The sequence below is a fragment of the Malaclemys terrapin genome, chromosome 17 (assembly GCF_027887155.1).
Source record: "Malaclemys terrapin pileata isolate rMalTer1 chromosome 17, rMalTer1.hap1, whole genome shotgun sequence".
Taxonomy (NCBI): domain Eukaryota; kingdom Metazoa; phylum Chordata; order Testudines; family Emydidae; genus Malaclemys; species Malaclemys terrapin.
This window is the reverse complement of record NC_071521.1, coordinates 10,356,339-10,383,538: the sequence shown is the minus strand read 5'-3', so window position 1 is coordinate 10,383,538 and position 27,200 is coordinate 10,356,339. Positions and strand designations below refer to the sequence as shown.

Below are 27,200 nucleotides of genomic sequence, written 5' to 3'. Positions count from 1 at the left end.
GATTTAAAACTTGAAGTTACAGAGAATCCACCATTTACTCTACTTTAAACCAGCAAGTGTCATGGTTTCATGATGATTAAGTTGTGAGCGTACTGCAGCAGAACAATGCCATAAGTTGTGTCAACATATGAGAATGACCCAATGCTAAATTTCTCCTACAGTTTCAATTGGATGTGGGTTTCTTCATTTTCCATCAGACACTTTCATATAGTGCTGCTCATTCCATCCAAAAGGTGCCTGCATTTCAGTAATGAATGCAAGTGATTCCTCATTATAGAGAGAGGGTAGGGAGTTGGATGATTGCTCTATATTATATCTTAAATTATATACCAGTATGCTATAAATATATATAGATGTACACATACACACACACCACAATGGAACATAAGCCTTACCATATGGGATCAGGTCACTGGTCCATCCAACCTACTAGTGGCCAATGTATTTTTTTCCTTCAAAGGAAGATGGGGAAAACCATCACAATACACGTGGCCAATTGTACAGTGCTCTAAATTCGTACCTGACCTTTGTAAGTGAGTCTGAAGCATAGCATTGATCCCCCTTATTCTTCTTGCATAGCTGCAAGTGTTGTTAAAAGGCAATAAAATTATCCAGCCCCTTTTGTTTTAAAGATTAGCTGAAGTGTCAGTTTAATATCAAATGTCTTTTACCAGGAGAAGAGTTTGCTAATCTGATAATTTTGCTCCATCTCTATCTACTGCTGTCCTTCTGTGATTGCAGCAGCGTCTGGTTCGTTACACACAGCTGTATTAAACCAATATTACTAAAGTTACAAAGTCAAGCACTCAAAAGTTAAGAAATGCCAGAATTAAGGTTGCCCGTGCAATGTGAATTCAACTCCCTTGGGCACATGCATTATGACACAGTCTTTAATTACACAGGCAACCTTAATTCTGGTATTTCCTAACTTTTGAGTGCAACCTTAATAATGTTCCTTTATTGTAGGTTGTGGGTGAGATTTCCTATATTAAAAAAAAAAAACTGAATAAACAAATTCCATCATGTGACATCACTGACACCCACACAGTTAATCAGCAGGGCTGGAACCTTTAGTTCCACTGCACAGAACTTTGCCACGTGAGCTAATGGAGTCAATGCTAGCAATAGGGGATTCTCATCCACTCCGTGGGCCAGCACTACACAGGGATGAAACACACGCTTTGCCAGTGAGTTTCAGAGATATTTGCTGACAGCAGAGGAACGTTGGGTTTCCTCCCTGGCTCTGGAAGGGAATGTGCTCTAGTGGGCATAGACCCCAGTGCCTGCCCATTCCCACCCAAACTTGACCCTTTCTGCTCCATCCCCTCCATCTTGTCCCTATCACAGTCCTGTCTCTTCCCAACCTCTGGCTCCTTGTCTCAGTCCCACTCTCCACTCCTCAGGCTTCTCATCCCAGTCTCCGTGCCCAGCCAGTCCTAGTCTCTCTCTCTAGTTTTATGTCTAAATCCCAATCCTCCCTCTCCCCCCTACACCCAGTTCCAGTCTTCCTGCCCTGTCAGTCGAAGTTCTCCTTTCCTGGCTCCTCATCTGATATGTCTCTCCCCTCCTCCAATCTTGGTCTCATCCAGTCTCAGTCAGTGTTTTAACATGGGCAAAACACCCACCTTTTCTCTTAGCCTCATTTTGAAAATGGCTGAACCATTTTGTCTGAAATTTTCCAAAAATTTCAGCCTGAGAGATACCCAGCATGTCAGATTTCATCCTGAAGGGTTAAAATTTGGTAACGTTATAAGCAACTGAAAACAGGATGTTGTCATGGGAAGTGTGGGCAGCCTGAATAATAGGTGGCACTCCCAGCCCCACGTTTAACAACACTAAGGGGCCTTCTTCTCTTATTATTGTTCATCTTCCAGGAGAACCCGTATCTGTGCAGCGATGAGTGTGACGCGTCCACCCCTGACCTGGCCCACCCGCCAAAGCTGATGTTCGACAAAGAGGATGAAGGGCTGGCCACCTACTGGCAGAGTGTGACCTGGAGCCGCTACCCAGAACCCCTGCTGGCTAACATCACACTTTCCTGGAACAAGAGCATTGAGCTGACAGATGACATTGTGGTGACCTTTGAGTACGGCCGCCCCACCATCATGATGCTGGAGAAGTCCCTGGACAATGGGAGGACTTGGCACCCATACCAGTACTACGCGGATGACTGCATGGAAGCCTTTGGCATGCCAGCCCGGCGGGTCAGAGACCTCTCTATCACCAGTGCCAACAGGATCATCTGCACGGAGGAGTACTCCCGCTGGGCGGGCTCCAAGAAGGAGAAGAACGTGCGTTTGGAGGTGAGGGATCGCTTTGCCATCTTTGCTGGCCAGGACCTCAGGAACATGGACAACCTGTACACCAGGCTGGAGAGCGCCAAGGGTTTGAAGGACTTCTTCACCGTGACTGACCTGCGGATGAGGTTGCTGAGACCGGCACTTGGGGGCACCTACGTGCAGAGGGAGAACTTGTACAAATACTTCTATGCTGTCTCCAACATTGAAGTCACCGGCAGGTAACAGTTACTATATCTATTTTTGTCTCTCTTCTTGGAGGGATGGGGAAGGGGACCTTGTGTTAATATTAGAAAGAACCAAACTATATGTATTTGTCGACCCATTGGATCATCAACTTAGTATTTCTCCCCTTCCTCTTCACTCTCCCAATTCAAGACAATTATCAACATTCGATCAGATGGGTGGCATGTCCCGTAACGGGATTACACATGAGCCTCCTGAAGGGAGTGTGAGTCTGCCAGGAAGATTTGCTGAGTCCCCGCACTCAAACACAATAGCCAATCTAGCAGTAAGAGCAGGGGATTTAAGAGTTGGGAAGTGAGTGTTCTGAGTTCTATTCCCAGCTCTGCCACAGACTTGCTCTTTGTTCAGGGCCAAGTCACTCAGCTCCCCTGTTTCTCCACTGCCCCCCACCAATAAAATGGGGGTATTAATATTTATATATTAGAGTGTTTTGAGGTTTAATTAACGTTATAAAGCACTTTGAAATGAAAATCAGCGTAGAAGTGCAGGAGGCGCTCTGGGCATGTAGACATAGGCTTTCCTTTGAGTTAGGTTCTGATCTCCCTTCTTGCTAGCTCTGCTGCACTTTTGCCCATCAAACTATCTGACCCCAAACCCATTTAGCAGTGCAGTCTATCAGGTAGCACAGTAGGTTGTTGGGAAAGGCCAAACACCCACTCAGATGTGACCAGAGATTTAACTGTGTTAATTCAAGGGATCACAAATAATAGATTCATCTCCTGGGCTAGAGGCCTAGAATAGCATCCACTGAGAATCTACTTTGCCCTGTAGCTCTATGCACACAAGTCTTCCTGTAACACCTCAGTCCTGACCTTCATTACCCGCTGCTATTATAGTCCCGAGCGCCGACACAGTTCTACCAATTCACCTCAGTCCTGACACCTACTTCGCTGCTATTCCAGCCTTTGGCCTCTCCTGAGGGAGGCATGTACAGACACACAGGATGACAGGCTCTGCTCCGAAAACCTTACTAAGGTTGTCTAAGATGAGTGAGTGACATATGAAGGCTGTTGGAGAGGGATACTAGGCTCCAATCATTGAACTGCGTTTAATTTATGATGCAAGTCAAGATTTGAACCTGGCTCTTCAGAGATGATGGTCTACCCTCCTGAGCCCCACTCCCCAGGCTGTCAGTGGTTCAGTCACATGGGGCCTTTGTGAAGTTTAATCCCATGGGCAATTTTTTTTGTTTCCTGGGTTTCAGTGCTTATTTCTCTGTGCAATGCCATATGTTACATTATGACATCAACCAAAAAAGCAAAGTAAGGTGGAAAAGTGCCGAGCTGGCTAATTTCCCATCCAGCTTGTGTGAGACTTGCAAGCAGGAGGGAAAAAATCCCACCCAACTAGCAAGGCTCTCAACGATCACCAGAGTGACAGGAGAGCATCTTGTATCGTTTCCAAACTGCTTGCTGCTAAGATTTGCAAGTAGAAGTGGTTGGGAGGTGCCACCGTGGTTGGGTTTTCTGAATTCATGCCAAGGAAAAGGAAACCATGCAAAGAAATGAAAGGGTCCCTCTCTTTGGGAGCGGGGGACAGGGTGATGCAGGGAGCACAGTGTGTGTACTGTATTAGGGGAGAAGTTTGGCTACCAGATTCATAGCTGCCTTGATTCAGCAATGGGCTGCCAATTTATTAGCAGGGGCTCCCACAAAAGTTTTCCCCTTTACCTGCCAATGCAGCCAGGTAACCACAGATGTTTCTGCTCACAGGGAAAAACTGTGAGGGGCTGGGGAAACTACGTGTTTGTTTTCCCCTTTCAACAAAGTTACATTCTCAGAACTATAATCCAGGACACAGGCAGCATCACTTGGGACAGACTTCGAGGGTGTCCTTGCTGGGCACAATCTGTTCTGTTCCAAAGGCAAGATAAATAAGTAAAAATCTGCCCTTCAGAAGTATTATTCTGAGCTTGTGGCAGGGATGACTGAGCAGTGTCCAGTGAGTGGGTGACTCCATCAGAGACAGGAAGTCACTCCAACCCTCCCTTCTGTTTGGTGGTGGAATTTTAACCGGGGGGCCCCATCTGAGTGGCACATCCCTGCCCTGCTCTCTGCATTAGCGGATTTCCCTGTGGGAGAGCATGCCCTGCTCTCCTCCATGTCAGGCTTGTGGTGTAGAACGTAGGCTGTTTGGAACATGGAGGGAAAAGAACAGAGCAAGAGAGAGAGGAAACAAAGGGATAGGACAAGAGGGCGAAAAATGGGAAGTCGAGTGACGAGAGGAGATGAGGAAGGTGCCTAGACCCTCTTCTCTTTTCCTTGCCCTTATTTTCCTCACCAAAAGCAGTGAGCGCCTTCACTCCCTGCTCCCTCTCCTGCCAGTATCTCCCTTTCCTCCTTCAGCCCACGTGGGGGTCCACTTCTCACAGGGTGCGCTCGCGGAAAGCTTGGTGTGGAAGCAGCGGGTGTAGCTGATGGTGGTTACTGACAGCAGTGGCAAAGCCATGGTAATCAAGTCACAGCTCCAGTAAGCACACTCTGAATGACTATGTTGGCAAGACAGCTGTAGGTGGTGTATCAATTCATTAAGTTTGGTTGGACTGTGGGGCCATGACATGGTTGGAAGGAGTCTCATCTCTGAAAGGGGTAAATTAGGATCAAATACTTGGTGTCTTTGCATAATGACCTTTGGGTTTCAAAAATGTATAAAATTTGTACCTGTTGTGCAGGCAACCCAAGATTGAGTATTATCTATACAGTACCGTCAGTGTACGTGGTCCAACCAAAACGATCCTGCCCCATGGAGCTTACAGTCCAGTTGAGATTTGCCGACTGTCCAATTATTCATTGTAAGAAATGCTATAACCAAACACAGTGTATTTTACAAACATTAACTATCTAAGCCTCATAAACACCTCTATGAGGCCAGCAAGGATTAGTAGCCCCATTTTACAGAGGTGGAGACCCAGCTAGAAAGGTCGTGTGACCTGCCCAGGGTCACAGAGGAAGTTGGTGTCACAGCTGAGATTAGCACTCAGGAGTCCCTTGCTCCCACTTCCATACTCCAGCCACTTCTTTTTCCCCTTTGAAGAGCCACGCAGCCTGGATAGAGCCCCTCTGGATGACTCATAAGGCTGAGGCGTAATTGTGACTGCATGGGGCACTTCAGGGACAAAGGGCGGCTTTCACAAATGGCCTGAGAGGTTCCAGTATTTTACTCATGTGAGCAGGACTGAGTGCAGATGCTTTGGGAGCGATGTGTTTTTGTGAACCCTGAGCCCTCCTGCAATCATTAAGCAGTGTAGTGTTGTAGATTTACTCTGAGCCCTACTCAGAGCATAGCAGAAGGGCTGGACCCCCCCCTCCACCTCCTTGTACTTTCTGTGCTGCGCAGGGTTCTCCACTAGGATATTTTTCATTCTCTCTGTTATTAAGAGGAAAGTAAATGAGACCTTCATAGCACAGAAGGTTTAAAACAAAATCCCAGCCCTTGTGTTTGTGTGGAGTTCCACTTACTCAATATTTGCCATTCAAGCTTCGGCTTTTGAGCGAGGCGCCTCAGAAGCTAAAGCCAGCTCTGACCCCAAACTTAATGAGATTAACTTTTGATTTATTTATTTGTTCTTTCCTCAAACAAGTAGAAGCCGCAGTGGGTTGTGTAATGCGTCTCTAGGGCTCACAGGGAAGGGGAGGATGAAGAGAAGGGAGGGTTAGACTACAAATGACCAGTGGAAATTGCAGCACTATTTTAAGTAGGGGGACAATTACTGATGGTTTTGTTTTTGCTTTTTAAATGTCTGAAGAGCTCCCTCCTGCCAGAGCGGGCAGGCTGCCTATGCCCTGCTGCAGAACAGTGGCATCTCTGCTCCCCTGGTCCCTCCACTCACCTCCAGTTAACATTTCAGCTGTGCAGGGTGACTTCACAAGCACTCTGGTTTGGGTGCTTTCTGAGTTTTCTGTGGGTGTGGAGAGAGAATGGGCTGAAATCGTAACTGTTTACGCAGCCTCTTCTCCACTCCCAAACTTGAGGCCCGCTGATAAAACGAGACCCAGCTTTGAGCTACCTTTGCTCTCCCCTCCTCTCAAGCTAGCAATTGTTCTGCCCTTTCCCCAAGAGGACAGCCCCTTCGTGGGCCAGATTGAGGGCGGAGAGGCAGAGGTGTCCCTCAGTCTGGCTTGTCCACAGCTGCCAGCTCGGCAACTGAAATGCCAAGAGGGTGGTGGGAGGAATTCTTGCCTGTTGGAGAGGAGCCATGGCTGGGTGGTGGGTGGGAGGGAGTCTTCATCTAAATTGACTCCCTCCCCGCCAGTCCTGTGATTACTTCAGTTCCAGCCAGCAGTTTTTCACTGGCAGCTAATCTAATACTGACTGTAAGTGAAGCTAATTAGGACGCAGGTATTTAAAACCAAATCAAATCCTGTGTACAGCTCAGCAAGGAAGGGTCACCAGATGCAAGTAAGGGGGAAATCGATGTGAGCCTGATCTAAACACTGCACTGGAAAGAGAGATGCGGCTAAGAATACCCGGGGCTGCTTCAGTGGGCTGTGAGGAGGAGAGGAGGGTATTGAGTGATTCCAGGGCAAGGGAATGAATACTTGTGTGCAGAAAGGGGCAAGTGCATAGATAAGATGGTGCATCATGTTGGGGATCAGGGAGGGAGATTACAAAGGGAGAGGGAGACTGTAATTACAAAGAAATAAACATTTTAAAAACCAGAAGAAAAAAAAAACCACTTACCTGCAAGGTGTCAGATCCAGTGACCTGTAGATCTGGGCAGCCAGTTGGCTGAAGGTGGACCATTTCATGCTAGGAACAGTAGTCTCTGTGGGCTGCTCCTGCATATTACAAATGAGAGCAGCTGCAGTCTACTGCAGTGGGTGTGGTTCTGAGGCATAGGGTGCTTGGGTGGCTTTCAGGTGGGCAGAATTTAGGCACCGCTCCTTTAATTAATAGTCCATCACCACGTTTCAGGCTGAGTGGCCCTCCGATCAGTTAACTAAGACTGGCAACTTTGACTCCTCTTGCAGACTTCCAGCATCTTGGTATAAAGTGACTTCGTTTGTGATACTGACGAGATTGGAGTACAGAGGTAGCTAGCCAGTTTCCAATTGGCTTTAACAGTCAGGAGAAGAATTTGATCATCACTTAAACAAAACCCTTTGTCACCAACACAGTGCATGAGTCAGTGGAGCTTTCATAGATTCAAAGGCCAGAAGCAGGGCCGGCTCCAGGCACCAGCCCAGCAAGCAGGTGCTTGGGGCGGCCAAGGGGAAGGGGCGGCACGTTGGGCTCTTCAGCAGCAATTCGGCGGTGGGTCCCTCAAGGAGGGAAGGACCTGTGGCCGAAGAAGAAAGCGGCGCACTGGCACTGCCACCAATCGCACCTTTTCCCCTCCCCCCCCACCCCCCCTGCCGCTTGGGGCGGAAAAACCCTGGAGCCGGCCCTGGCCAGAAGGGACCATTGTGATCATCTAGTCTTCCCTCCTGTATCACACAGGCCAGAGAACTTCCCCACAGTAATTCCTACAGCCGATCATTTAGAAAAACATCCCAGCTTGATTTAAAAATGGTCAGTGATGGAGACTCCACCACTGTTCCAATGATGAATTACTCCCACTGTTGAAAATTTACACCTATGTACTTCTGTCACCTAGACTTAGCTCATGAATTCAGTGCAGTTTATCTAATTCCTCCGCAGGACAGTGTGTTCCTGTTACAGATACTGTGATGCTGTTGGATGGGCCACCCCAGAACCCGTAGTCCTGCTGGTAGGTTACAGAAATCCTCCTTCGGTCAAGATGGCATTTCTGCAAGCTCCTGGGCTCTCCCAGCAACCCCCCACCCCCGATTCCAGCTTCTCTAGGAGAAAAATCATCACAGGAATCTGATAAAACTTCCTGGAATGAGAGCAGGGCAGAAGTTAAAAGGACTCAGACTAATGGAAGCTGTTGGCCTCATTCTCACATCCACATTCTGTAGGCCGCACTTTTCTGGGGACCATATGTATCCTGGAGGAGAATGTGGGGCAATCCATGGAAGCTCTGGGTAGGCTTGGAGGTCTTCATATCGTGGGTGCTAAGTGTGGTGTTGGCTGGAGCATACTATTGACTGCTGTCCCCCCCAAGCGCACCCTTCTCTGTCTGCACCTTTACGTCACACTAGCTCAGCTAGGTCTCTTTCTCAGTTCACGTCTGGCAGTTTATTTTTACTCTCTCACTCTTCCTTGGTGTTCTTTTTCTTCTTCCATCCTGTCCCTATTGATCTGCTGAGTAACTGGAGATGCACAGAACTTAGGACAGGAATAGAAACGAGAAAGCCCTTGGCCTGCAGGCGTGTGTGTGCCCGCGCGTCAGACGGGGTAGTGCAAGGGAGGGAAACGGAAAGACCTTTCCACACAGCTCTCAGTTCCTAGCTTAGTTCTCTGCTCAGAACAGCAACCAACCCAGTTAACCATGTGAGATTAAATGAACGAGGCTCCTCGTCTCTTTTCCCGTGTGCAGAGTCACAGGGGGCTTGTCAGGCAGGTGAGATAGAAAAGGCCACACTCTGCTCCTATCATGCAGCATCTCTTTGGAGTAATTTTCTCCTCTCTTGAATGACAGGCACAGCGGCATTCACTAGGGCACACTCCATCACAGAGGTATTAATAAGCAGTAATTGAAGTTAATGTGCCATAGCCAGCACACAGAGATTCAGTTATGAGAAATCAGATTTGAGAGAAGTGAATCAATTTCAGACTAATTAACAGATTCCTCTCTTTCTTCCTCTTCCCCTTTCTCTCCTTCTTCCTCTTCCCTTTTTTTCCCTTTCTCTCTTTCTTCCTCTCTCTTTCTTTCCAGAACCTAAGTAGTCCTCTGAGAAAAATGTGGAATGTGAGCTCAGAGATGTTATTTATATTACAAAATGCACATGTGAAATAGGCTTAGAGAATAATCATACCTCCACTGCTGGGCCTTTGTCAGGCCAAGGATTAATTAATTAGAAGCGATGATTTTCGGTTTTGTAGCTTGTTTGTTTTAGGTTCCCCGCCTCCCCCTTCACAATCTGTTTTCTGTCTGTGAAGGTTTTTTTGTTGGTGGTGGGTATTTTTTGGTTTAAATTTTCCACCTCCCAATGCTTTGGTTTGTAATTTTTTTCTCCAGTTGTTTCATGCTGCTGTGAGGTACACACTTTTACACATGGATTCCCTGCCAGGGTTGCATTTCTTTTTGTTTGAAGAAGAGCATAGCGTTTGCCATAGCAGACCAAAACACTAATCCACTATCCTGCCTCCCGAAGTGGCCAGTACCTGCAGCTTCAGACTCAAAGGAACGTGACTCTCCCCAAACAGCCCCATAGTGTAGCTGGTTAATGTCCACAGTTGTTCACATGCAGTGGGTTATTCTTTGCTGCCCTCCCAATCATCCTGTACCACAAAACACGACAGTTGGTGGTACTAGATATAACATCTTGCCTAAAGAGATACAATTACCCCTCTGCCCAGCTGAGTTGCAGCTTCCTGATTCTGTTCCTTTGTATGGCGCAGTGGCCACAGCCCTTTGTGTTTTCATGTTTAGGATCCAGATTGGAATCTGGAAATCGGTACACCTGTGTGAAATGACTTCTGTTTGGTCTCAGCCTGTCTTTCAGTGCATGGAATTTCCTAACCCTCTGTCTATTTAGAAAGTTGTAGGAGACTCTCTACATGTGTAGAAACATTGCTTGCTATCTTCAGTCATCTAACAGCTGCTACTGGGTTGTTTTAGAAGTGAGGTTCTTAGATTCTGAAGAACAACTGACCAGTGATCAGACATGTTTTACTGAGGACTGGACGGGGGACTGGGAGCAGCATCTCTACCTGTTAGCAGCAGGAAAAATACACATGGGTACAAGGCAAAATATTGTAATACATTTTGGGCTTCCCTCTGCTGAGATGCTGCTACTGTGTACTGTGTGCCTACCACTCTTCCCCTGCACTGTTCTTGGAATTCTCAAGAGGTGTGGTATGTGTCACCCATGTTAGGGGTAACTGGCTCCCAATAAACTATAGTATCCTGGTTTTGAGGATTGCCAGTCAGCTAGTGAGAGTGTTCTGATGATGCAATATTCCATTGGCTGAGTGTGTTCTCTCTCACTGCAGGAGGATTGTATGGATGGAGTTTCTTTGGAAATGGTCTGAACTGGAATTAACTCTAGTTTAAGAGAAATCTTGCTCCAGGCCATATAGTTAAAGTAAGTTATTAACTCACATCAGCTGTTTGCTTACCTTTCAAGACTCTTAAATGCTATTACTGTAATTGCTGCAAAATGGAGGAGAGTCCTTGCAGGCTTGCAGTAAGAGGGGGAGAGAGTGGGAGACACAGAAAGCTTCTCCTTTGTCCAAGCACTAGTGACACTTCATCAATACCAGCCGAGAGATGCCCAAGGTCCTATTACCTGCCTCTGGCTTCGTTTTGTGGAGCCTTCTTTCCTCTTGTTGCCAAGTTGTGTCCGGTCCTGAGCAGATAATAGAATTTCATCGATAGACTGAGGAGGTGATGTATGTTAAAGCACTTAATATAAAGAGACTTCTACAGGAGCCCAAATTAAATTTGGCCAATGAACTCAATTGCAGGCATTATTGCGTTCCAGGAGAAAGTCCAGAGAGCATTTATACACATTACTCTGCAAATATTTATGTTAGTATATCCGTGGTACATCCTTTTCACCCTTCCTCCTCGTCTGCCCCCAAGCCCCTACCTAGGAAGGGTTTTTTAAATGACTGTTCTGAATGTAAATAATGATAAGGGGAAATCCTTTCCAGAGTTCAGCAGTATTTTGACTGCTGCTGAGTGGCAATTTATTTTAAATGAATTGCTGCGCCCAGTAGAGTGGCTATCCATTATGCTCATCATCTTGGCATCTTTTAGATGGTCTTCTCTTGATAACCCAACTTCAAATGAATTTCTAAGGGCAGCACAAATAGGTTTTTTTTCCCCTCAAGGGTTCCAGTAGAATTCACCAGTCCATAACAACTCTGTGTTGCTAGGAGTCTCTGTGGAGAGTATTGCTCATGGAGGCTGGGAGGAGAAAAGCATCTCAGGGATGAGTTTAATGGATATGGTGCTTTGCTCTGTTAGGCGCTGTACAGTGGATGCATTATGTGAAGTGTCCTGCACATTGAGAGAGCGTGACACATATCTTGTACCACACTATGAGGATCCCGGACATTAGGCTGTCTTAGGCAAAGTTGCCGAGTTCGGATCGGGAGCTGAATTTCCCACCAGTGCAGCCTGTATTCAGATGTGGAGTGGTGGTTTGAGGCTGAAATGGGGACATTCAGATCAGGATATGGATTTCCCCAGGGTTCAGAGGTGGCAGCATTGGGGGTTCGGATCCCATGTAATCAGTTCAGGCCCATCTCTAGTCATGCGATGCATCTGCACTATAAGATCAAATTGCGGGTTGTGCGCTGCTGAAGCCATCTGACGTTGACATGACAAGTGTGTTCTGCACCTTGAGGTTACTTGGGCTGACTTACCACATGAGGTTGTCCCATCTCGCAATCCGGGAGAGTGAGAAACCCAGACTAGGTTATTTTTTCCAGGAATTTGAATCCAAATAGAAAACTCTTCTTTCTGGAAAGCAGGGAGCCGCCTACATTCTGTATTCACTGGGAACTGTTTCACTAGCTTCTGGGTGCTTCAGATGGAGCACAAAGAGTCTCAGTGCAATGGCCATTGTATTTTGTATTTGCAGACTTGCTGTGATGTTAGTGAAATAGTTGCTTCATGTTTGGCTGATCTGCCAGAACAGTTGCAGAGAATTAGGTAGAAATGGGGTTAATCGTCAGAGAGCTGCCTAAGTTTCTATGTGTTAGCACAGGCTGTGGATGACAGTAGTGGGAAGGGGGGGGAAATAGTTATTCATGTATTCACGAGAGCCAAGATTAGTTGAAAGAGGGACTTTTTCAGGGACAGAGAGGAAAGAGCTCCCTTCAAACACATGGTCCTGGGAGACTCATTAAAGGTTCATCAGTTACAGTGAGCAAACAATTCAGTGGAAAGTCATCATAATCCATCCTTTGGACGGCAGACAATAACAGCTTTCCACTCCTGTGTTGAGTTTTCCCGATGCCAGCTGTGATAAGCAGGGTGGAAGGAGGGATTTTAATTGGGAGCGATTCCATTGCTGAGCTCTAGGGTGAGTCTAGATGGTCTCTGACTGGGGAGTAGGAGAGCTCTCCATCTCTAGCTTGAGACGCAGTCTGCATTGCTAAGAGGATGGTGGCAAAGATATCAGCTCTGAAGTATAGACTGGCCTTACTCTCTGCTGTGGAGAGAGGGTAGGTGATGGAGGAGGGAAGGGAGGACAGATGGAGGCTGAGAGACATTGGTGGGTAGAGGTCATCTCCCCCTGTAGGAATGGTGTGGAAGGAAGCACTGAAGGAACCCAGCTTCTCCCCTTCCACCGTATGCCAGTCACACGCCTGTCTGGACATTCTGGATGCCTCGAGCTGCTTGTATGTGTAGTGTGTATGTCTGACTCAGATGGAGGGGGCTTAGGGCCAGGGCTCCTTCTTTAGTTCGGGGAAATTCTACGGCCTGTGTTACACAGGAAGTCAGACTAGAGGATCACAATGGTCCCTTCTGGCCTTGGGAATCTATGAATCTAAAGCTCCCGGAGAGTGAGTACTGGGGACAAAAAGGTTTCAGGGGTGATGAGTGCAAGGAAAGTGAGCAGGGCAACTTACCCACTTACTGAGCATTTCCCCACCCCTAGAGCAGCATTACAGTGTGGTCCAGTGGCTAGAACAGAGGCCTGGGAGTCAGGGGTTCTGGTTCTGCAACAGAAGGTCCATGGGTGATTTTTTGGGGGGGCTGAGTGGGGAGTCACATAAGTGCTGGAACTAGGGGTGCTAGGGGTGTGGCAGCACCCCCAGCTTGAAGTGATTTCCATCATAGACAGGGTTTACAGTTTGCTTCAATGGCTCTCAGCCCCTCCACTATGTGGATAGTCATTTAACTTCTCTCTGTCTCAGTTTCCTGATCTGTAAAATGGGGATAAGGATCCTTAGTTAGCTCACGGGGCATTGTGACACAGAATTCAATGACTGTAAAGGACATGGAGATACTGGGGAATCAAATCGACTATCTCAGTGGATTTTTAAAAAACTATGTATGTTTTAATTTTATGATGAATGAAAGGTGGCTGCTTTTTTCATTCTTTCAACTATGCTGGAAGTCTGCTGCACTTGCCTTAGTCTCGTCGGCTCCTCACTTAGAAACCTTAAGCGTGCTGGCCCTCCGTCTCTCACGCGGAGACTTGGCACCGACGTGCCTCTCTCACTGAGAGCTGCTGCCGACCTCCAGAATGCTGACTCGTAGAAATGGAGGTGACTAGGAAACGTTCTTCACGGCTGCAAAATGATGCCAACACGCCTGTAAACTTTCCCTGGCGCCCTGTGGTTCTCCTTGTGTCCCTGGTTTAGGCCTTGGCAGACTAGGCCACGCTGCGTCATTTCCAAAGGGAAGAGGAGGACGGCTAAAGGACCTGCATTAAAAATCAATAAATACTTCAGTAATGTAAGCAACAGCATTTGGAGCCAATACTGTAGTGTTACTACAGCATTCAGGCCTATTACTAGGGAATACTGTTTGACATTCTTCTATTTATTCCCAGCATGGACAAGCCACGTATGCTTCCCCCACATTGCCCTGAGGCTGGGGATGAGAGAAGTGGAGACTCTGAGGCCTATTTAGTACTTGGCCTCTCTGCTGATGCCACCTCCTCTGTTGGTTTTTGTGTTAGAGAAGCTTATCCATGAGGAACTGGACTGAGACCCACCACACTCATTTCACACAAAGGTCACTGAATAATTATCAAATGGTAACCACTGTCATCTGGTCTAGACTTGAACCAGCAACTTAAGGGGGAAAGGGTCTCCCCCCTTAGCAGCCCTGGAGCCAGACAGACCTTACTGTTGTAATCATTTTATAATGGTAGAAAGTGAGAGGAGTTGTGTCAGCTCTGAGAATGGAGAGTGCACAGTAGCCTGTGCTAGGACTCGTGGCATTGTCCAGCCCTCTAATATCATTGATTAGCTCCTAAACCCCTTTTCCTGGTCCTGCCCTGGCACAGACAGTTGGGTACCCGATAAAGAGGAGCAGAGAGAAGCAGGACTTGCAACCCTTGGGACTGGACTAATGCTATTTTCTCCATTCTCTGCCGGCTGGATCTTGGCTAGAGAAAGGCGTTCTTCCCCCTATGCTGCCAAGCTAAAGCGTGTGTCCTTGAACTGAAGGCACTGATGGCGATGGGAGGAGGAGCGTTGTTTTCACCCAGCCAAACCTGACGAAGGAGTTAAAGCAGAACAAAAGATGGGGTGGCAGTTGGGGATGTGGGTGGGGGACAGGAGTTTTGGTCTAGGCAGCAGCCGCGCGACGGGATCAGCAGCCTGGGCCATTTGAAGCTGCGCCGCTGTTCATGATTAAATAATGCATCCTGATTGATTGGTCTGAAAAGTGCTGTGTTGTGGGGTCAGGCTGCTCAAGTTATAGTTTTCTGGTTAGATTGATGATTCTCAAAGGTCGAATTCAGAAAGCAATTCCCTGGTAAAATTGATCCTTTGGACGAGGTAACTTTTGTGCTATGGATAGGGCCGGGCAGCGAGAAATAGCTGACCTGGGACTAAAGGGGGAGGGCGGCAGGCTGTCTCTGCTGCTGCTTGCTCTTTATTTAATTTTCCTTGTTTACACTCATTAGAGAGCGAGAGCCCGCTCTGGGAAGCACGGTGCCCAGTCATCTTGACGTGCTCCGACAGCCAGACAGATTGAGGCATTCCGTGGCTGACCCAGGAAGCCTGTCCTTCCTCAGCCATGCCCTGCAGATGTGGCAGAGCAATGCAAGACCACTGCCCCAGGACTGAGAGTAGCCCCAAGTGCTGATCCAGTAGCCGGCGCTTGGCTTGGCTGCTGTGCATCATGGGCAGTGAGCTGTGTGTGTGCACGTGAGGCATGAGCATGCACGAGCGGGCACGTATACCCGCTTCCAGCAGAGACCCTTATTTCACACTTTTGTAGCTGTAGGAAGATAAGCCAGGGCTGCATCCCACTCTCTGGCTAAGATTTGGTATCTGAGGCCTGGTAGTTAGGAGCAGGTTTAAATTCCATGCTGTGGTGCAGCACCTCAGCTCTTTGAGGGAACCCCCTAGTTTTTTTTGACTGTTCTGAAGGCAGAAGAGTGGGGGAGATACACTAGCCCTAGAAAAGGGCAGAGGATTCGGGGAGCTTCTCTGCGCCCATCATCGTGCCATGCGACCGCGGGTGAAGTTAAGACACTAGCAGCTCAGCAACACCTTTCTATTGTAAGAGCTGCCCAGGCAGGTACAGGCCATGACTGAATAACCCGCTTAGCCTCTGTTGCTGCCGTGGGAATGCAGCTGGTGGTGAACAGTCTTGTGACTCGGGGAAGGGCTTGGAGCATGAAGAGACGGTCACATTTCACACATGATCCGACTCAGCTGCCTTGTCATGACAATAGTGTATCTATGAGTGACTGTAAGAGGTACCAGGGGCCTTTGCCCAGTAGTGGCTTTTGGTCCCCTTGTCATATGATAGCTGAGTGCACGGCAGAGCAATGAGCTATAATATCTTTCCCTTTCTGAGGCTTTCAAAGCAGCTGGCAAATATTAATTAGTTAAGCATTGGGAAGTATTAGTCCCATTTTATAGATGAGGAATTGGAGGCAAAGTAACTTGCCTATAAGTCTATGGCATAGCCAGGAACAGAACCAGGAACCCTGTCATCCAGGCCTTTGCTCTGACTAAGCTTACAGCTCCAGGTTTGAACTAAGGAGAGGGAGTTGCCCTTTGCTCCACTCTTCTCTGCTGTTCTGAAACACCATTGGGCACACAACAGCGCTAGGGTTTCATCTGCCTCAGGCCCATGTGCCTACTGGTCATACTTTACGCTTCCAACTGGTCTCCATCCCTCAACCTGGAGCTAATAGTTCTGGAGGGGGGAGAGGACAACTTGTGCCATGTGACAGTGTTGCTTCAGGAATCCATCTCCCCTCTGCTGAGAAAACGAGACTAGGAACGCATGGCCCTGACCACTGGAGTGTCTGTCAGAAGGGGAGTGAGGAGCTAGAAGAAGTTAGCCTGTATGGTCAAGGCTTCTGAGCTGCCTCCCATGTGTAGCACCCCTGCGTCTGAGTCTGGCTTTTAAATGGTGGGTCCCAGAGTTGACTCATGCACTTTGTTGTCCCCTTTCACAAAGAGTGAGTAGTGCTGTACCTCCCCAAAGCCCTTGCTCTCTGACTCAAGCCTGGGACAGCTCAGCAACGGTGATGCTCTGACCTGTTTTAACCTGCTATCTGCTTACTCCTCCCCCCCTTCTTCTTTTGTTAATTTTATAGCAAGAGAGGGAGCCAGTGCTCCGTGGACTCTAAATAATTCACAGAGTCAGGCTCCATGCTCCAGAGTGCTGGTCATTGCCTATTCCAAGAGGTTAGGACATCAGTGCAGAAACTTCTTTCAATCAAAGGCAGAAGGAAGAACCCATCACAGCTGAGACATGGGGACCCTTGTTTTCTAAGTGCTGGCTAATGCCCCCTTTTCCAGAGTCTCTGATTTACAAGCTGCTCCCAGCGTTTTTAAGTTCTATGGTTTTTAGCTTTCAGCTGTTACCTGCCATTGCCAGCCTCCAGTAACACAGACACTCAAACATAATATGCTGTGTTTGGTAGCTCCTGCTTGAGACAGCAAATTTGCTCCCTGATGGAGTGTATATTTCCTTCTCTGCCTGGGTCAGAGATGAGCAAGGATTGTATGTTGGAGAGGAGGGACTCTGCCCAGTTTCTGCATGGCATGTGAGGAAATAGTTTGCTGGAAATAAGAACAAGGAAACAAAAATAACTTAGGAGTGAAGTCTTCCAGCCATGCACACATGGGATCACTGCAAGAGCAAACTCAGTGGATCAGAAACATGGGGATGGGACTCTTTGGAGATTCTAAAGAAACTTCTGCTCCTAGAATAGTTTCCACAAGAGATTGTGATTTCTCTCTTGACTGGGTATAGTGCAGGTGAACAGTACCAGGTTTACACCTCTTGAGACTGATGCCCTCTGTTTATTCCCAGAACAGATACAGCACAGAAGGCAGCCAGACAAGCTTCTCCTATGCACTGTCCCATCAATAGGCCTGATTCTCGACTGCCATGCACCTTCTGGTCATTTACACCTATAAAAACTGAGTACTACCCAATCAGACTTCTTCACTCACTTACATGGGTGGTTACATTTCTACACCCCCTTTGCACAGATATAAATGTTACACAAGGTGCAAGGTCATAAAGAATCAGGCCCATTGTACCTGAACCCTAACCTAGAGGAACTACTTGTAAGATAAGCAGGGTTCTCAGGCTCCATGGTCTATCGGGCGCATAACCTAACTATAGGCTTGCAAGCCCTGAATTCTAATCTCAGCTCTGACTTGGTAGGAGTTACCTAACCCCTCTTCTTCAGAGTCCTCAAGTGTAAAACGGGGGTATTTAAAGGCTATCAATCTTGCAGTGGTTCATTAAAAGTTTAGTCATTAATATTTGCAAAGTGCTTAGTATTGTTTTCATTCTTTGTTTTCTCTGGACACTTCCAGAAAGGGAGCAAGTTGTGAGGATTTTTTTTTTTTTTTTTGACAAATGGCCTTTTATCCACTAAGAACTGACCTGAGACTCGCTATATTCATTTCACACAGGGCACCAAATAGCCATCAGTCGGTCATAACTTTCAGTCATCACTGCTCAGGGCTGGATTGCAATGGTTGGTCTCAGGATGAAAGGTTCTATAGCCTATCACTACTCCACCCCCTGGGAGAAAGGCTCTTAATTTTAACAACCTGTTTGTGGATTGAGGGTCATGACTCATTAATATAAACACGAGCTATTCCTCTAAAATCCTGTGCATCTAAGGGCCCAAGATAGTTCAGGAGAAGAAAATGGGGGGTCTGGGTGATCTCAATGATTCTCAGAGTCAGCCTTCCCCTATCTTATCTCCATAGGTTTTCAGCATGGGAAGAACATGTGAAACTGGGAGGTCTAGGTGGTGTTTTGGATTGATGTGGAGGGTTTATTTAATATCAGTCTGCCTTGGATCACAGGTGAAAAGATTTTGCTGATCTTCACTTAAGACTTGGTGTTTGTTTGTCAGCTTCACAAATAGTAATAAGTTAGGGCTAACTTTGGGTCTGACTTATACCTTCTGCAGTTGCATTGAATTCAGTGGTTTTGCACAGGGCGTGAGTCAGCACAGAACTGAGACATTAGCATGTATATAATGCCTTTCATTCAAGGATCTCAAAGCACATTATAAATAAGCCTCAAAACATTACCCCCATTTTACTGATGAGAAAAGAGAGGCACAGCGTTAGAAAGTAAAGCCAAACCTGGTTGCCTAAAATCAGGCCCCCTAAATCCATCTTTAGGCACCAAAATAAAAGCGGCCTGAGGTGCAGTTGCTCAATGAGTCTCCAGTCTCCTAGAACCTTGATCTTACCAGGCTAGGTTGTGCCATTTACTACTAGCATTTATAAACAGGCATAGTCCTGTCCGATTGCAGTCATGTGGGTAGGGGTGTTTCAGATCCCCCATAAACAGGTAAATGAATCCTCGTAACACAAATGCCAGACACAATAGGAACATGGGTGAGTGCCAGGAAACCCTTGTCAGAGCTGCTGTGAAGGGGTAATTAGCTTGGCTCTATTTCTGTATGTTCAGTTACACAGCATGTCCATCTCAGCTGGGAGTGGATGGGTTACTGTCCTGAGAACATAAGAACGGCCACACTGGGTCAGACCAAAGGTCCATCTAGCCCAGTATCCTGTCTTCTGACAGAGGCCAATGCCAGGTGCCCTAGAGGGAATGAACGGAACAGGCAATCATCAAGTGATCCATCCCCTGTCACTCATTCCCAGCTTCTGGCAAACAGAGGCTAGGGAGACTATCCCTGCCCATCCTGGCTAATAGCCATTGATGGACCTATCCTCCATTAATTTATCTAGTTCTTTTTTGAACCCTGTTGTAGGCTTGGCCTTCACAACATCCTCTGGCAAAGAGTTCCACAGTGGCGTTGTGTACCATTCTCTCTCTTTCGTTTTCCTCCTGCAGGTGTAAATGCAACCTCCATGCCAACCTGTGCTCCTTTAAGGAGGGCAGCCTGCAGTGTGAGTGCGAACACAACACCACTGGCCAGGACTGTGGCAAGTGCAAGAAGAACTTTCGCACCAGATCTTGGCGGGCCGGCTCCTACCTGCCTCTCCCCAACGGATCCCCTAACGCATGTAAGTTACTATACTGAACTGAGCTCACACTGGTCCTCTACACAATGCCTGCAAGTGTAAGTAAGCACCGCTTCAGGATGCCTCCATCTGGAGTCAATGCCCAGGTCTGCAGGAGAGAAGGGTTTGGTTTTACAATGGAAGTAAACATTTACTCGGTTCTCAGTGTGCACAGGAATTGATTGCCACATGGGTAGATGGAAGGGGAGCTTGATGACTATTTGTAGTGGAGTGGCTGGAGTGAAAGGATGTGGATGGACAGAAGGGTATCCAGGCTCACAGATGGTTAGGTGTAGGCCATTAGAGAGATCCATGGCCTTGAATAGGCATTTTACTCTGAATTACTCTGTCCCTTAAAGAAAACATCATCAAGTGGCTGTGGGAATGTATTTACCTTCAATTCAGTGCACAATAATTGCACGGAAGACTGAAGAACAGGAGGATGGAAAGGAGTGTTGGGTGCCCTATTTATTGTCAGCTAGAAGCTGTTCATATGTACATCATGGAGTATTTGGCCCCAGTGAAGAAGACAAAAGTGTCCCTGTCCCTCAGCACAGTGACAGTCCCATGCAATTAATTGTCTGCTGCATTCATGTTGTGGTACATGCTCGCATGAAAAAAACCCCAAAACATCAAGGCTGTAAGTCATCATCATCATCTGATCACGGGAATATTGGTGAAGGAGGACACCAGACATAGTCCAATCTCTCCAGGGTTATGTCCAGTTTACATTAGCAGGCTTGCTTAAATGTCACAGAGCAGCAGTAACCACTCCAGCCTTTTAAGTAGCAGCCTTGAGTGTTACCAAAGAGAATCCTTTTTTCTCTCCCCCTCCATTTCTGAAAGATTTATGCGCTTTAAGATGATCAAAGCTGAAATACAGGCTCCGAAGGCCGTGACAGGAATGTTTTGTGTGTGCCAGGGATGGTAGATGAGCTGGTTCTTTGAAAGGGAACAAGCTTGTCAGCTACCGCCAACTGCCTGTGTTCCTTCAAAGGATCCTGGGAGAGATTTTTGGTGTTGACAGGGACAATGACATGCTATTCTCTTTCTTCCATCTCTCTCCCCATTTCTCTATCTCCCCATCCTTTTTCCTGACTTTCCTCATCCCCACTTCCCTTCCCTCCATTTCGCTCTCTTTTGTACATCTGTCACTCATTCTTCCTTCTCTATATCTCCCCTTCCCTCCCCCCACCCCACAAGCACCCACCTCATCCTCTCTCCCTTCAACTCTCTCTCTGGCAGATTTATGGCCAACTTCTGGAGTAGAAGCAATTCTCTAAAGGCCTTTCTCACCAGCCATTGTAGTATTTTCATTGCTGGCCACCTTCTTTATGGTTGGGGAAACCTAACTACTGGGTGTTTATCTCCACTGTAATATCTGGATTAAATGTGACCTTAAACGGTCCTCAAACTTTTCTCCCACCTGTGACCAATAAACTAGCAGGGTTGAAAGCCGGCACCCTCAGCTTCACCCCATTGAATACACAACTTAGAGGCAATTTCTTCCCACCAAAAACTCCCAGCCTCAGGTCAGATGTGGTTTCCCCTCTCCCCTAACCTCCATTGTTGGGTGTTCCGTTCCAACCTGAAAAATACCAACCCCAATACAATCCCCTATGAGTCAGGGCCTGCACCTTGGGAATCCAGCAGTGGTGATGTGGAGCTAGTGCCGTAGCAGCACTGACTGGATTCACATCACACGGTTTCTCAGAAGAGACCATGACAAATCTTGAAAGCATACATGACCCTTACTGGGCATAATGGCAGGTCAGGAAAAGGGTTAAGAAGAAATTCTATTAGCAGTAGGCATGCTGGCTTTCCTCCCCCAGCCACTGCAGGTAGATTTCAGCCTGTGCCTCAGGACCCAAACATTTTCAAGGCCACTGCTGTCTGTTCACCTCTATGGTTTGCCTAAGGCTGCTTTTAAGACACAGCAAGCTGGAACAACTATCAACAAGGCTCCTGTTAATTAGCACAATGGCTCTCGGCTTCTGCTGACCCTGTTTCTTTTCCTTTCCTCCAGGTGCAGCTGCAGACTCGGCCTTTGGCAGTAAGTAAAAAAATGTAACTGAACTGCTGGCATGTGACATCTTCAGCGCATGGGCCCTGTGCACATCACTTGGGAGACAAATGGTTCTTTTCTGCTCATTATCATCTGCCAGGCAATAAGTCTTCTCCTCTAATTGTCTCTCATTGTCTGTCCCATCAAAGAGCTTTCTATTTTCCTTCTTTGACTTCAGTAACCTCATTGTTTCTTTCTCTGGCATGGTTTCTCCCCATGAGGTTCGTTAGAATGGCAGCAGGAAAGGAAATAAAAAACACCACACTTCTTCAAAAACACCAATGATTGCATTGAACTTTTCCCCCCAGTTTCACAGACTCCTGCTCCAAGGAGCTGTTTTTGAATTCTTTGATACAGCATCCAGTTTGGGTTACCTGGGGCCTATCATGCCATCTATTTAAAAATAAAATTATATATAAATGTAATATTTGAGGCACACGCAATTGATTTCAGTGGGGATTTCTGCAGACCAAGCACCTTCAAACTTTGGGTCACCTGGAATCTAGATCTGAATTTTGTGGCTCAGGTTACTGTCTGAAAGAAATATACAGTGAAGCTGGAGAGCACACAGTGGAAATGTGATGGTGAATGGGATAGACGGGCTTGTTTATGAGCATAGGGCAGCTAAAGAGGGATTATTTAGCCTTCACAGAAGACAAGAGGTGACCTGAATTAAGTATTTAAACTAGCTAAGGATTATTATGAAATTAAGCACGATAATCTACAGTACATGAGGTTGTGGGACAAACAAGGACTCGGGGACATAGGTTGAAGTAAGAATTTACATTCATAATAATCCCTCACATTTTATTACTGCTGGCCAGAGCAATGAGAATTGGAATAGAATGAATATTATAGTCAAATCATGGTATCAAGTAGTGTTCCTGAATTTCTCTGTCATCCCTGGGGTAACTCCCCTGACTTTTCAGGAGTTATACCAGTGATTAATTTGACCTATTGTATTAAATAGTCCAATGTTCGCTTTTTGGAATTTATTAAATGAAAGGGACGTCATTTGATTTTATGATCACCTTTTGGTAGTCTGAAGGGAATCGTTTTGCTGATTAGGAGGTTTGTCTTGGAGTATCTTTGCCATCAGAGAGCTCAAATGTATATGAGAGAGATGGCACAGCTATTGTCAAGCTTTCAGACAGGAAAGGCGTGTGTAGCCGGTTTCTGATCCCACATGACTGTGCAACTCCTGCCTCTCTTTGCCTTTATCCCGTCATGATACAGACACACTCATTCTCTCTTGGCCTTTCTGGGCTTAATTAACAATGAGTTAGTGATAAAGTTGGCAATATTGAAACCAGCATCCGTGCCAACAAAGCAAAGTTATGTAGTAACCCCACCGAAACATGCACGCACACACGGAATTTTCCTAGGTTCTCATCACAGATCTAACACTGTCCCAGTGCTAAATTCTCTCTGAAATTGGTTACCCCCACAAACCCAGCAGCTTCTTCTGTACATATCCCGCAGCTGGGTTCTTCAGTTTTTCCTCTCTCTCCCTCTCTCTCTGAGAAAACCAAGAGCAAAGCTTTTTGGTCATCAGTGTCCCCAGTTCCTTGTTGGTGACATACTCTCAGGAGTGAGGCTGTCCTTGTGTTCCGAGGGCTGGTTTGTAGTCGTCACTGTTAGGCCTCTTTGGTAGTGTACTGGATAAAGTCCCCAGGACAGCATGTTGATGTAATTTCTATAAAGTGCTTGTTGGTGACTGCAGAATGGGAGCCCATGGGGCCAGGTGAGAGCCATTCCTACAGGCATGCTCTCAGGGCTCTGAGCTGACTCAAGTAAGGAAGGAGAAAGGAGCATCTTTTGTGACTCCTTTACGTGACTAGTAATGGCTGGAATTTACAAGGCCTTAGAGCCAATTCTCTTCCATTAGATTCTATGGGAGTTTTGGCATTGATTTGAGTGGGAGCAGGTCCTGTGTGCCTCCTTCACCGTGAAAATAGATCATGGAGGTGCCCAGGGGCTTGGGATTTTATGTACCATAAGAAGCAACAGCAAGAGGCACAGAGACCCTCCACCCTCCTCAGGTGCCTTCTTTTCACCTCTTTTCTTTGTTTCTTGTTAGTGTATGAACGACCACAGCGAGTTTCCACTACAAAACCCATTACCACGACAACACCCAAAACTACAACACCCGCCACCACTGCCACTAACCAGCCTGTCACCACGCAGCAGCCAGGTGGGTGCCAAGCTCCACCCCGCAAGGCAGATCCTACCTTTGCTAGTACAGATAGGTTCCTTAGCTAGTTTCACTTCCTTATTCCGCTGCCGGCTTTGCTTCCCGCTGCAGCTCCTCAAATGGCAATGATTAGCTTTAAAAGGAAGATTATCTCCTCTGACTCCTTGTTCATCTATCTTGTAGGAGTTTCTGGGGCCATGGATAAAAATCACACTGGATGGGTTCAGCTCCTCCCAGCCAGCAGAAAGCCTAATTAATGTTCATCCCTAATTTAATTCAGGGAAAGGGCATCTGGACCTGGAACATTAATAATACACAGATTCTTCCCTCTTCAGTAACAGCAGTCAATCCCAATCCCAAAGTCGACTCCTTAGAAGAGGCAGGTTGTTGCATGACCCTTCATCTGTCTGTCTATCCTTTGCTGCTGCTCTGAGGTTATCGGAACATCATTTCCCCTTGCCTCAGACCAGGAAGTAGAGGCCAGAGCTGGAATTTGGGGGCATCTAAAGCTATCATTTTGAAGCTTTTACTTTGGGACTAGCCTTTCAAAGTCCTCCTGAGAATGAATAGCTGAGCCACAAAAGTTGCTCTTGTGTGTGTACTACAATGAGGACGAGAATGGGAGAGAAAGAAATCTGAGGTTTTATTTGCCTGTTTCTTTACCAGAAAAGAACAACAAACTTGACTCACCCCAAGCAAAGGGGCATGCAGGATATAGAAGGCTGGTTTTGCGTCTCTCCGCTTTGCACAACTCTAATAAGGAGTTTTCGAAATGCAGGGGCAGGTCCTCCACGCTCCTACTTCTGCTTTGACCTTCCAGCAGAATGATGAAAGTTGGTCTGAGTGGACAGTTGAGGATTTTTCTTGCATCAGGGAATTCTCCATAGCATAATGGGCATGGTCAAGTAAAGAGAGCCTGGCCTGAGCACTGCTGCATTCTAGTGATTCCCCAGCTAATGGAGTGACCCCTCAGGGCCCATTGCAGGTGGGTGTAATTTAGAGCAGCCCTGAGGGTGCTCTAAGCTGGACTAGGAATTGAATCAGCTTATCTTTGCTCTGCTCCTCAGCCTCTTGGGTCCTGTACCAAACCCCTCTTGACCAGACCTGAGGATATAATCTGTGAAGTTTTACATTTGGAAAAGTGGTTTGGAGGGAAGAGCCACACTTTAATGATCATCAGAATGATTCCATAAAATGCTTGGGGACAGGCTGAACACACACACTGGAAGTCCCAGAACATATTTCTTAATATCTTATAGATTGCCCAGTAGAGATAACTTGTATCACTTTTTGGAGGAGGGAGAGGGGGAGGTTGTTCATTGTTGTTTTTTAAACTACATGCAGGCCTGGTTTCTCTCTTCTTTTGGAGAGGAGGAAATGAAATGTTTCTGCTGTTAGTTGACAAGCCTCATGCACTTACTCTGCTGCTGTGCTTTCTGGATCTGATTTTCCCATGGGGACATTTTCCACCCCCAGTACATTAGTAACAGTCAGTCTTCTGGGGGAGTTGCTGGAAGCCAGTTGAGGGAAAGGCAATGCTTGATTGTGTGTGCGAGCTGGTGGATTCTTACCAGCCCGGGGGGTGGTTCAGCAGATGATCACTAACATGATTTGGCCCTGTGGCTAAGCTTCAGATCCCACAGCTCCAAATATCACATTGCCTAGTGGGCCAGAAGGACCCCGACCACCACAGAAGGGTGGGGTGGGGGAAGAAAGAACACCAGAGGGAATGTAGAAGAACTTATAAAGGGCATGTACCTGCATTTAGTTTATCATCATCTACAGTCAAAGTCTACAATCCCATTGCCCTATAAATTCTCTGACCTCTCAGGCAAATCCACAGTTGCCTAGGGAGGCAGCGCCCAGCCTGTGCCCAACTCTCCCCAAACTCAGTACCTTACCTTTCCCCCAAGGGTGATAGTTTCTTCTCTGAACCCTTTCTGAGCTTTCACCTCCCCTCCCCAATCCCACATAGCACTCCTTCAGCCTCCAATCTCCTTGGGTGTTACCTCTCCTCTTCTCAGCCCTGGAATGAGTTTATCTAAACCCCAGGCCCCACCCACTCCCAGCAGCCTCTGAGTGGAATGGGTAATTGGAGTCAGCTGCTTGGTTTTTTCCCTCCTACCCACATGTGACAGTCCACACTGCCATAGTGTGTTTATGCAAATATAGATATATTCATGGGGGGCAAATATAGATATATTCATGGGGGAACCATGGTTTAGTGTTTACAATGGGGGTTTGGATGGATCAGGAAACCTGGTTTCTATTTCCACTGAGGCATTGTGTGACCTTGGGCTAGTCACTTCAGTTTCTCCATCTGTAAAATAGAATGGACTTGCCCGTCCATGCTAATATATATAGTGAATGGGTACCTACAGCCCACACTTGAAGATTATATTAGCTCAGAGAATGTGTGCATATTATTAACATACCTGTAATAATGAAACTTGGGTTACATGTACATAACACGAACCCAATGTCATGTGATTTTTATCCATATTTGACCATAGCAGTGCTTGTGTGTGTGTGTGTGTGTGTGTGTGAGGGAGAGAGTGCATCTTGCTGAGCATCTGTCTCTTATGGTGCAATTCATGATCTGTCGAGGTGGGGTGGAGTGGCAGAAAGGCTGCATGTTTCTATTAGAGAGGGGTGAACAGCTCTGAGAGAAGTATCAGACCATCTTCCCCTGAACACAGGACCTTTGTCATTCTCTAGGCTGGAACCAGCCCCTCTCTGAAGGTTCTGGTTTACACCACTCACTTTTCAGTTAATGATTTCTCCTTTCCCAGGCAGTATCTGCAGCTCTAGGTTCTAACCCAGATCAGAACAAATGCCAACAATAAACCCTGTTCTCATGGCCTTTCTAGCCCCACAAGGCCCAGATGGTTCAGGGTGACTCCAAAGCTTTTGAAGAACAACATTTGTGACTGAAGGTTGCTGGGAAGAGAGGCTTAAAATATGATCCCAAGGGCTGCATGGGACTCCCAGCTGTTCTTGAACATGACCCTTCCAGAGAGCTGCCTGTCTGTTGATGGCCTATCAAAAAGAGCAGGTGACCTGTGACCCACTTTCTGTGCAAAACCAGTTTCTTCCATTGAATTAACTGGCGTCAGGCTGCAAAATTTGCAACACGATGTCCATGGTTCTAGATTGGGGTGGGCAG

General features: G+C 46.9%; 1 protein-coding gene across 1 annotated transcript in view; it reads left to right on the top strand.

The window, feature by feature from the left end:
- Positions 1-27,200, top strand: part of NTNG2 (netrin G2) — a 74,524-nt gene that overhangs the window by 29,666 nt on the left and 17,658 nt on the right. The window contains exons 3-5 of the mRNA XM_054007072.1: positions 1,875-2,518; positions 19,606-19,778; positions 21,802-21,828. Coding sequence (XP_053863047.1) covers positions 1,875-2,518; positions 19,606-19,778; positions 21,802-21,828 — 844 coding nt within the window. The remainder of the gene's footprint in view (positions 1-1,874; positions 2,519-19,605; positions 19,779-21,801; positions 21,829-27,200) is intronic.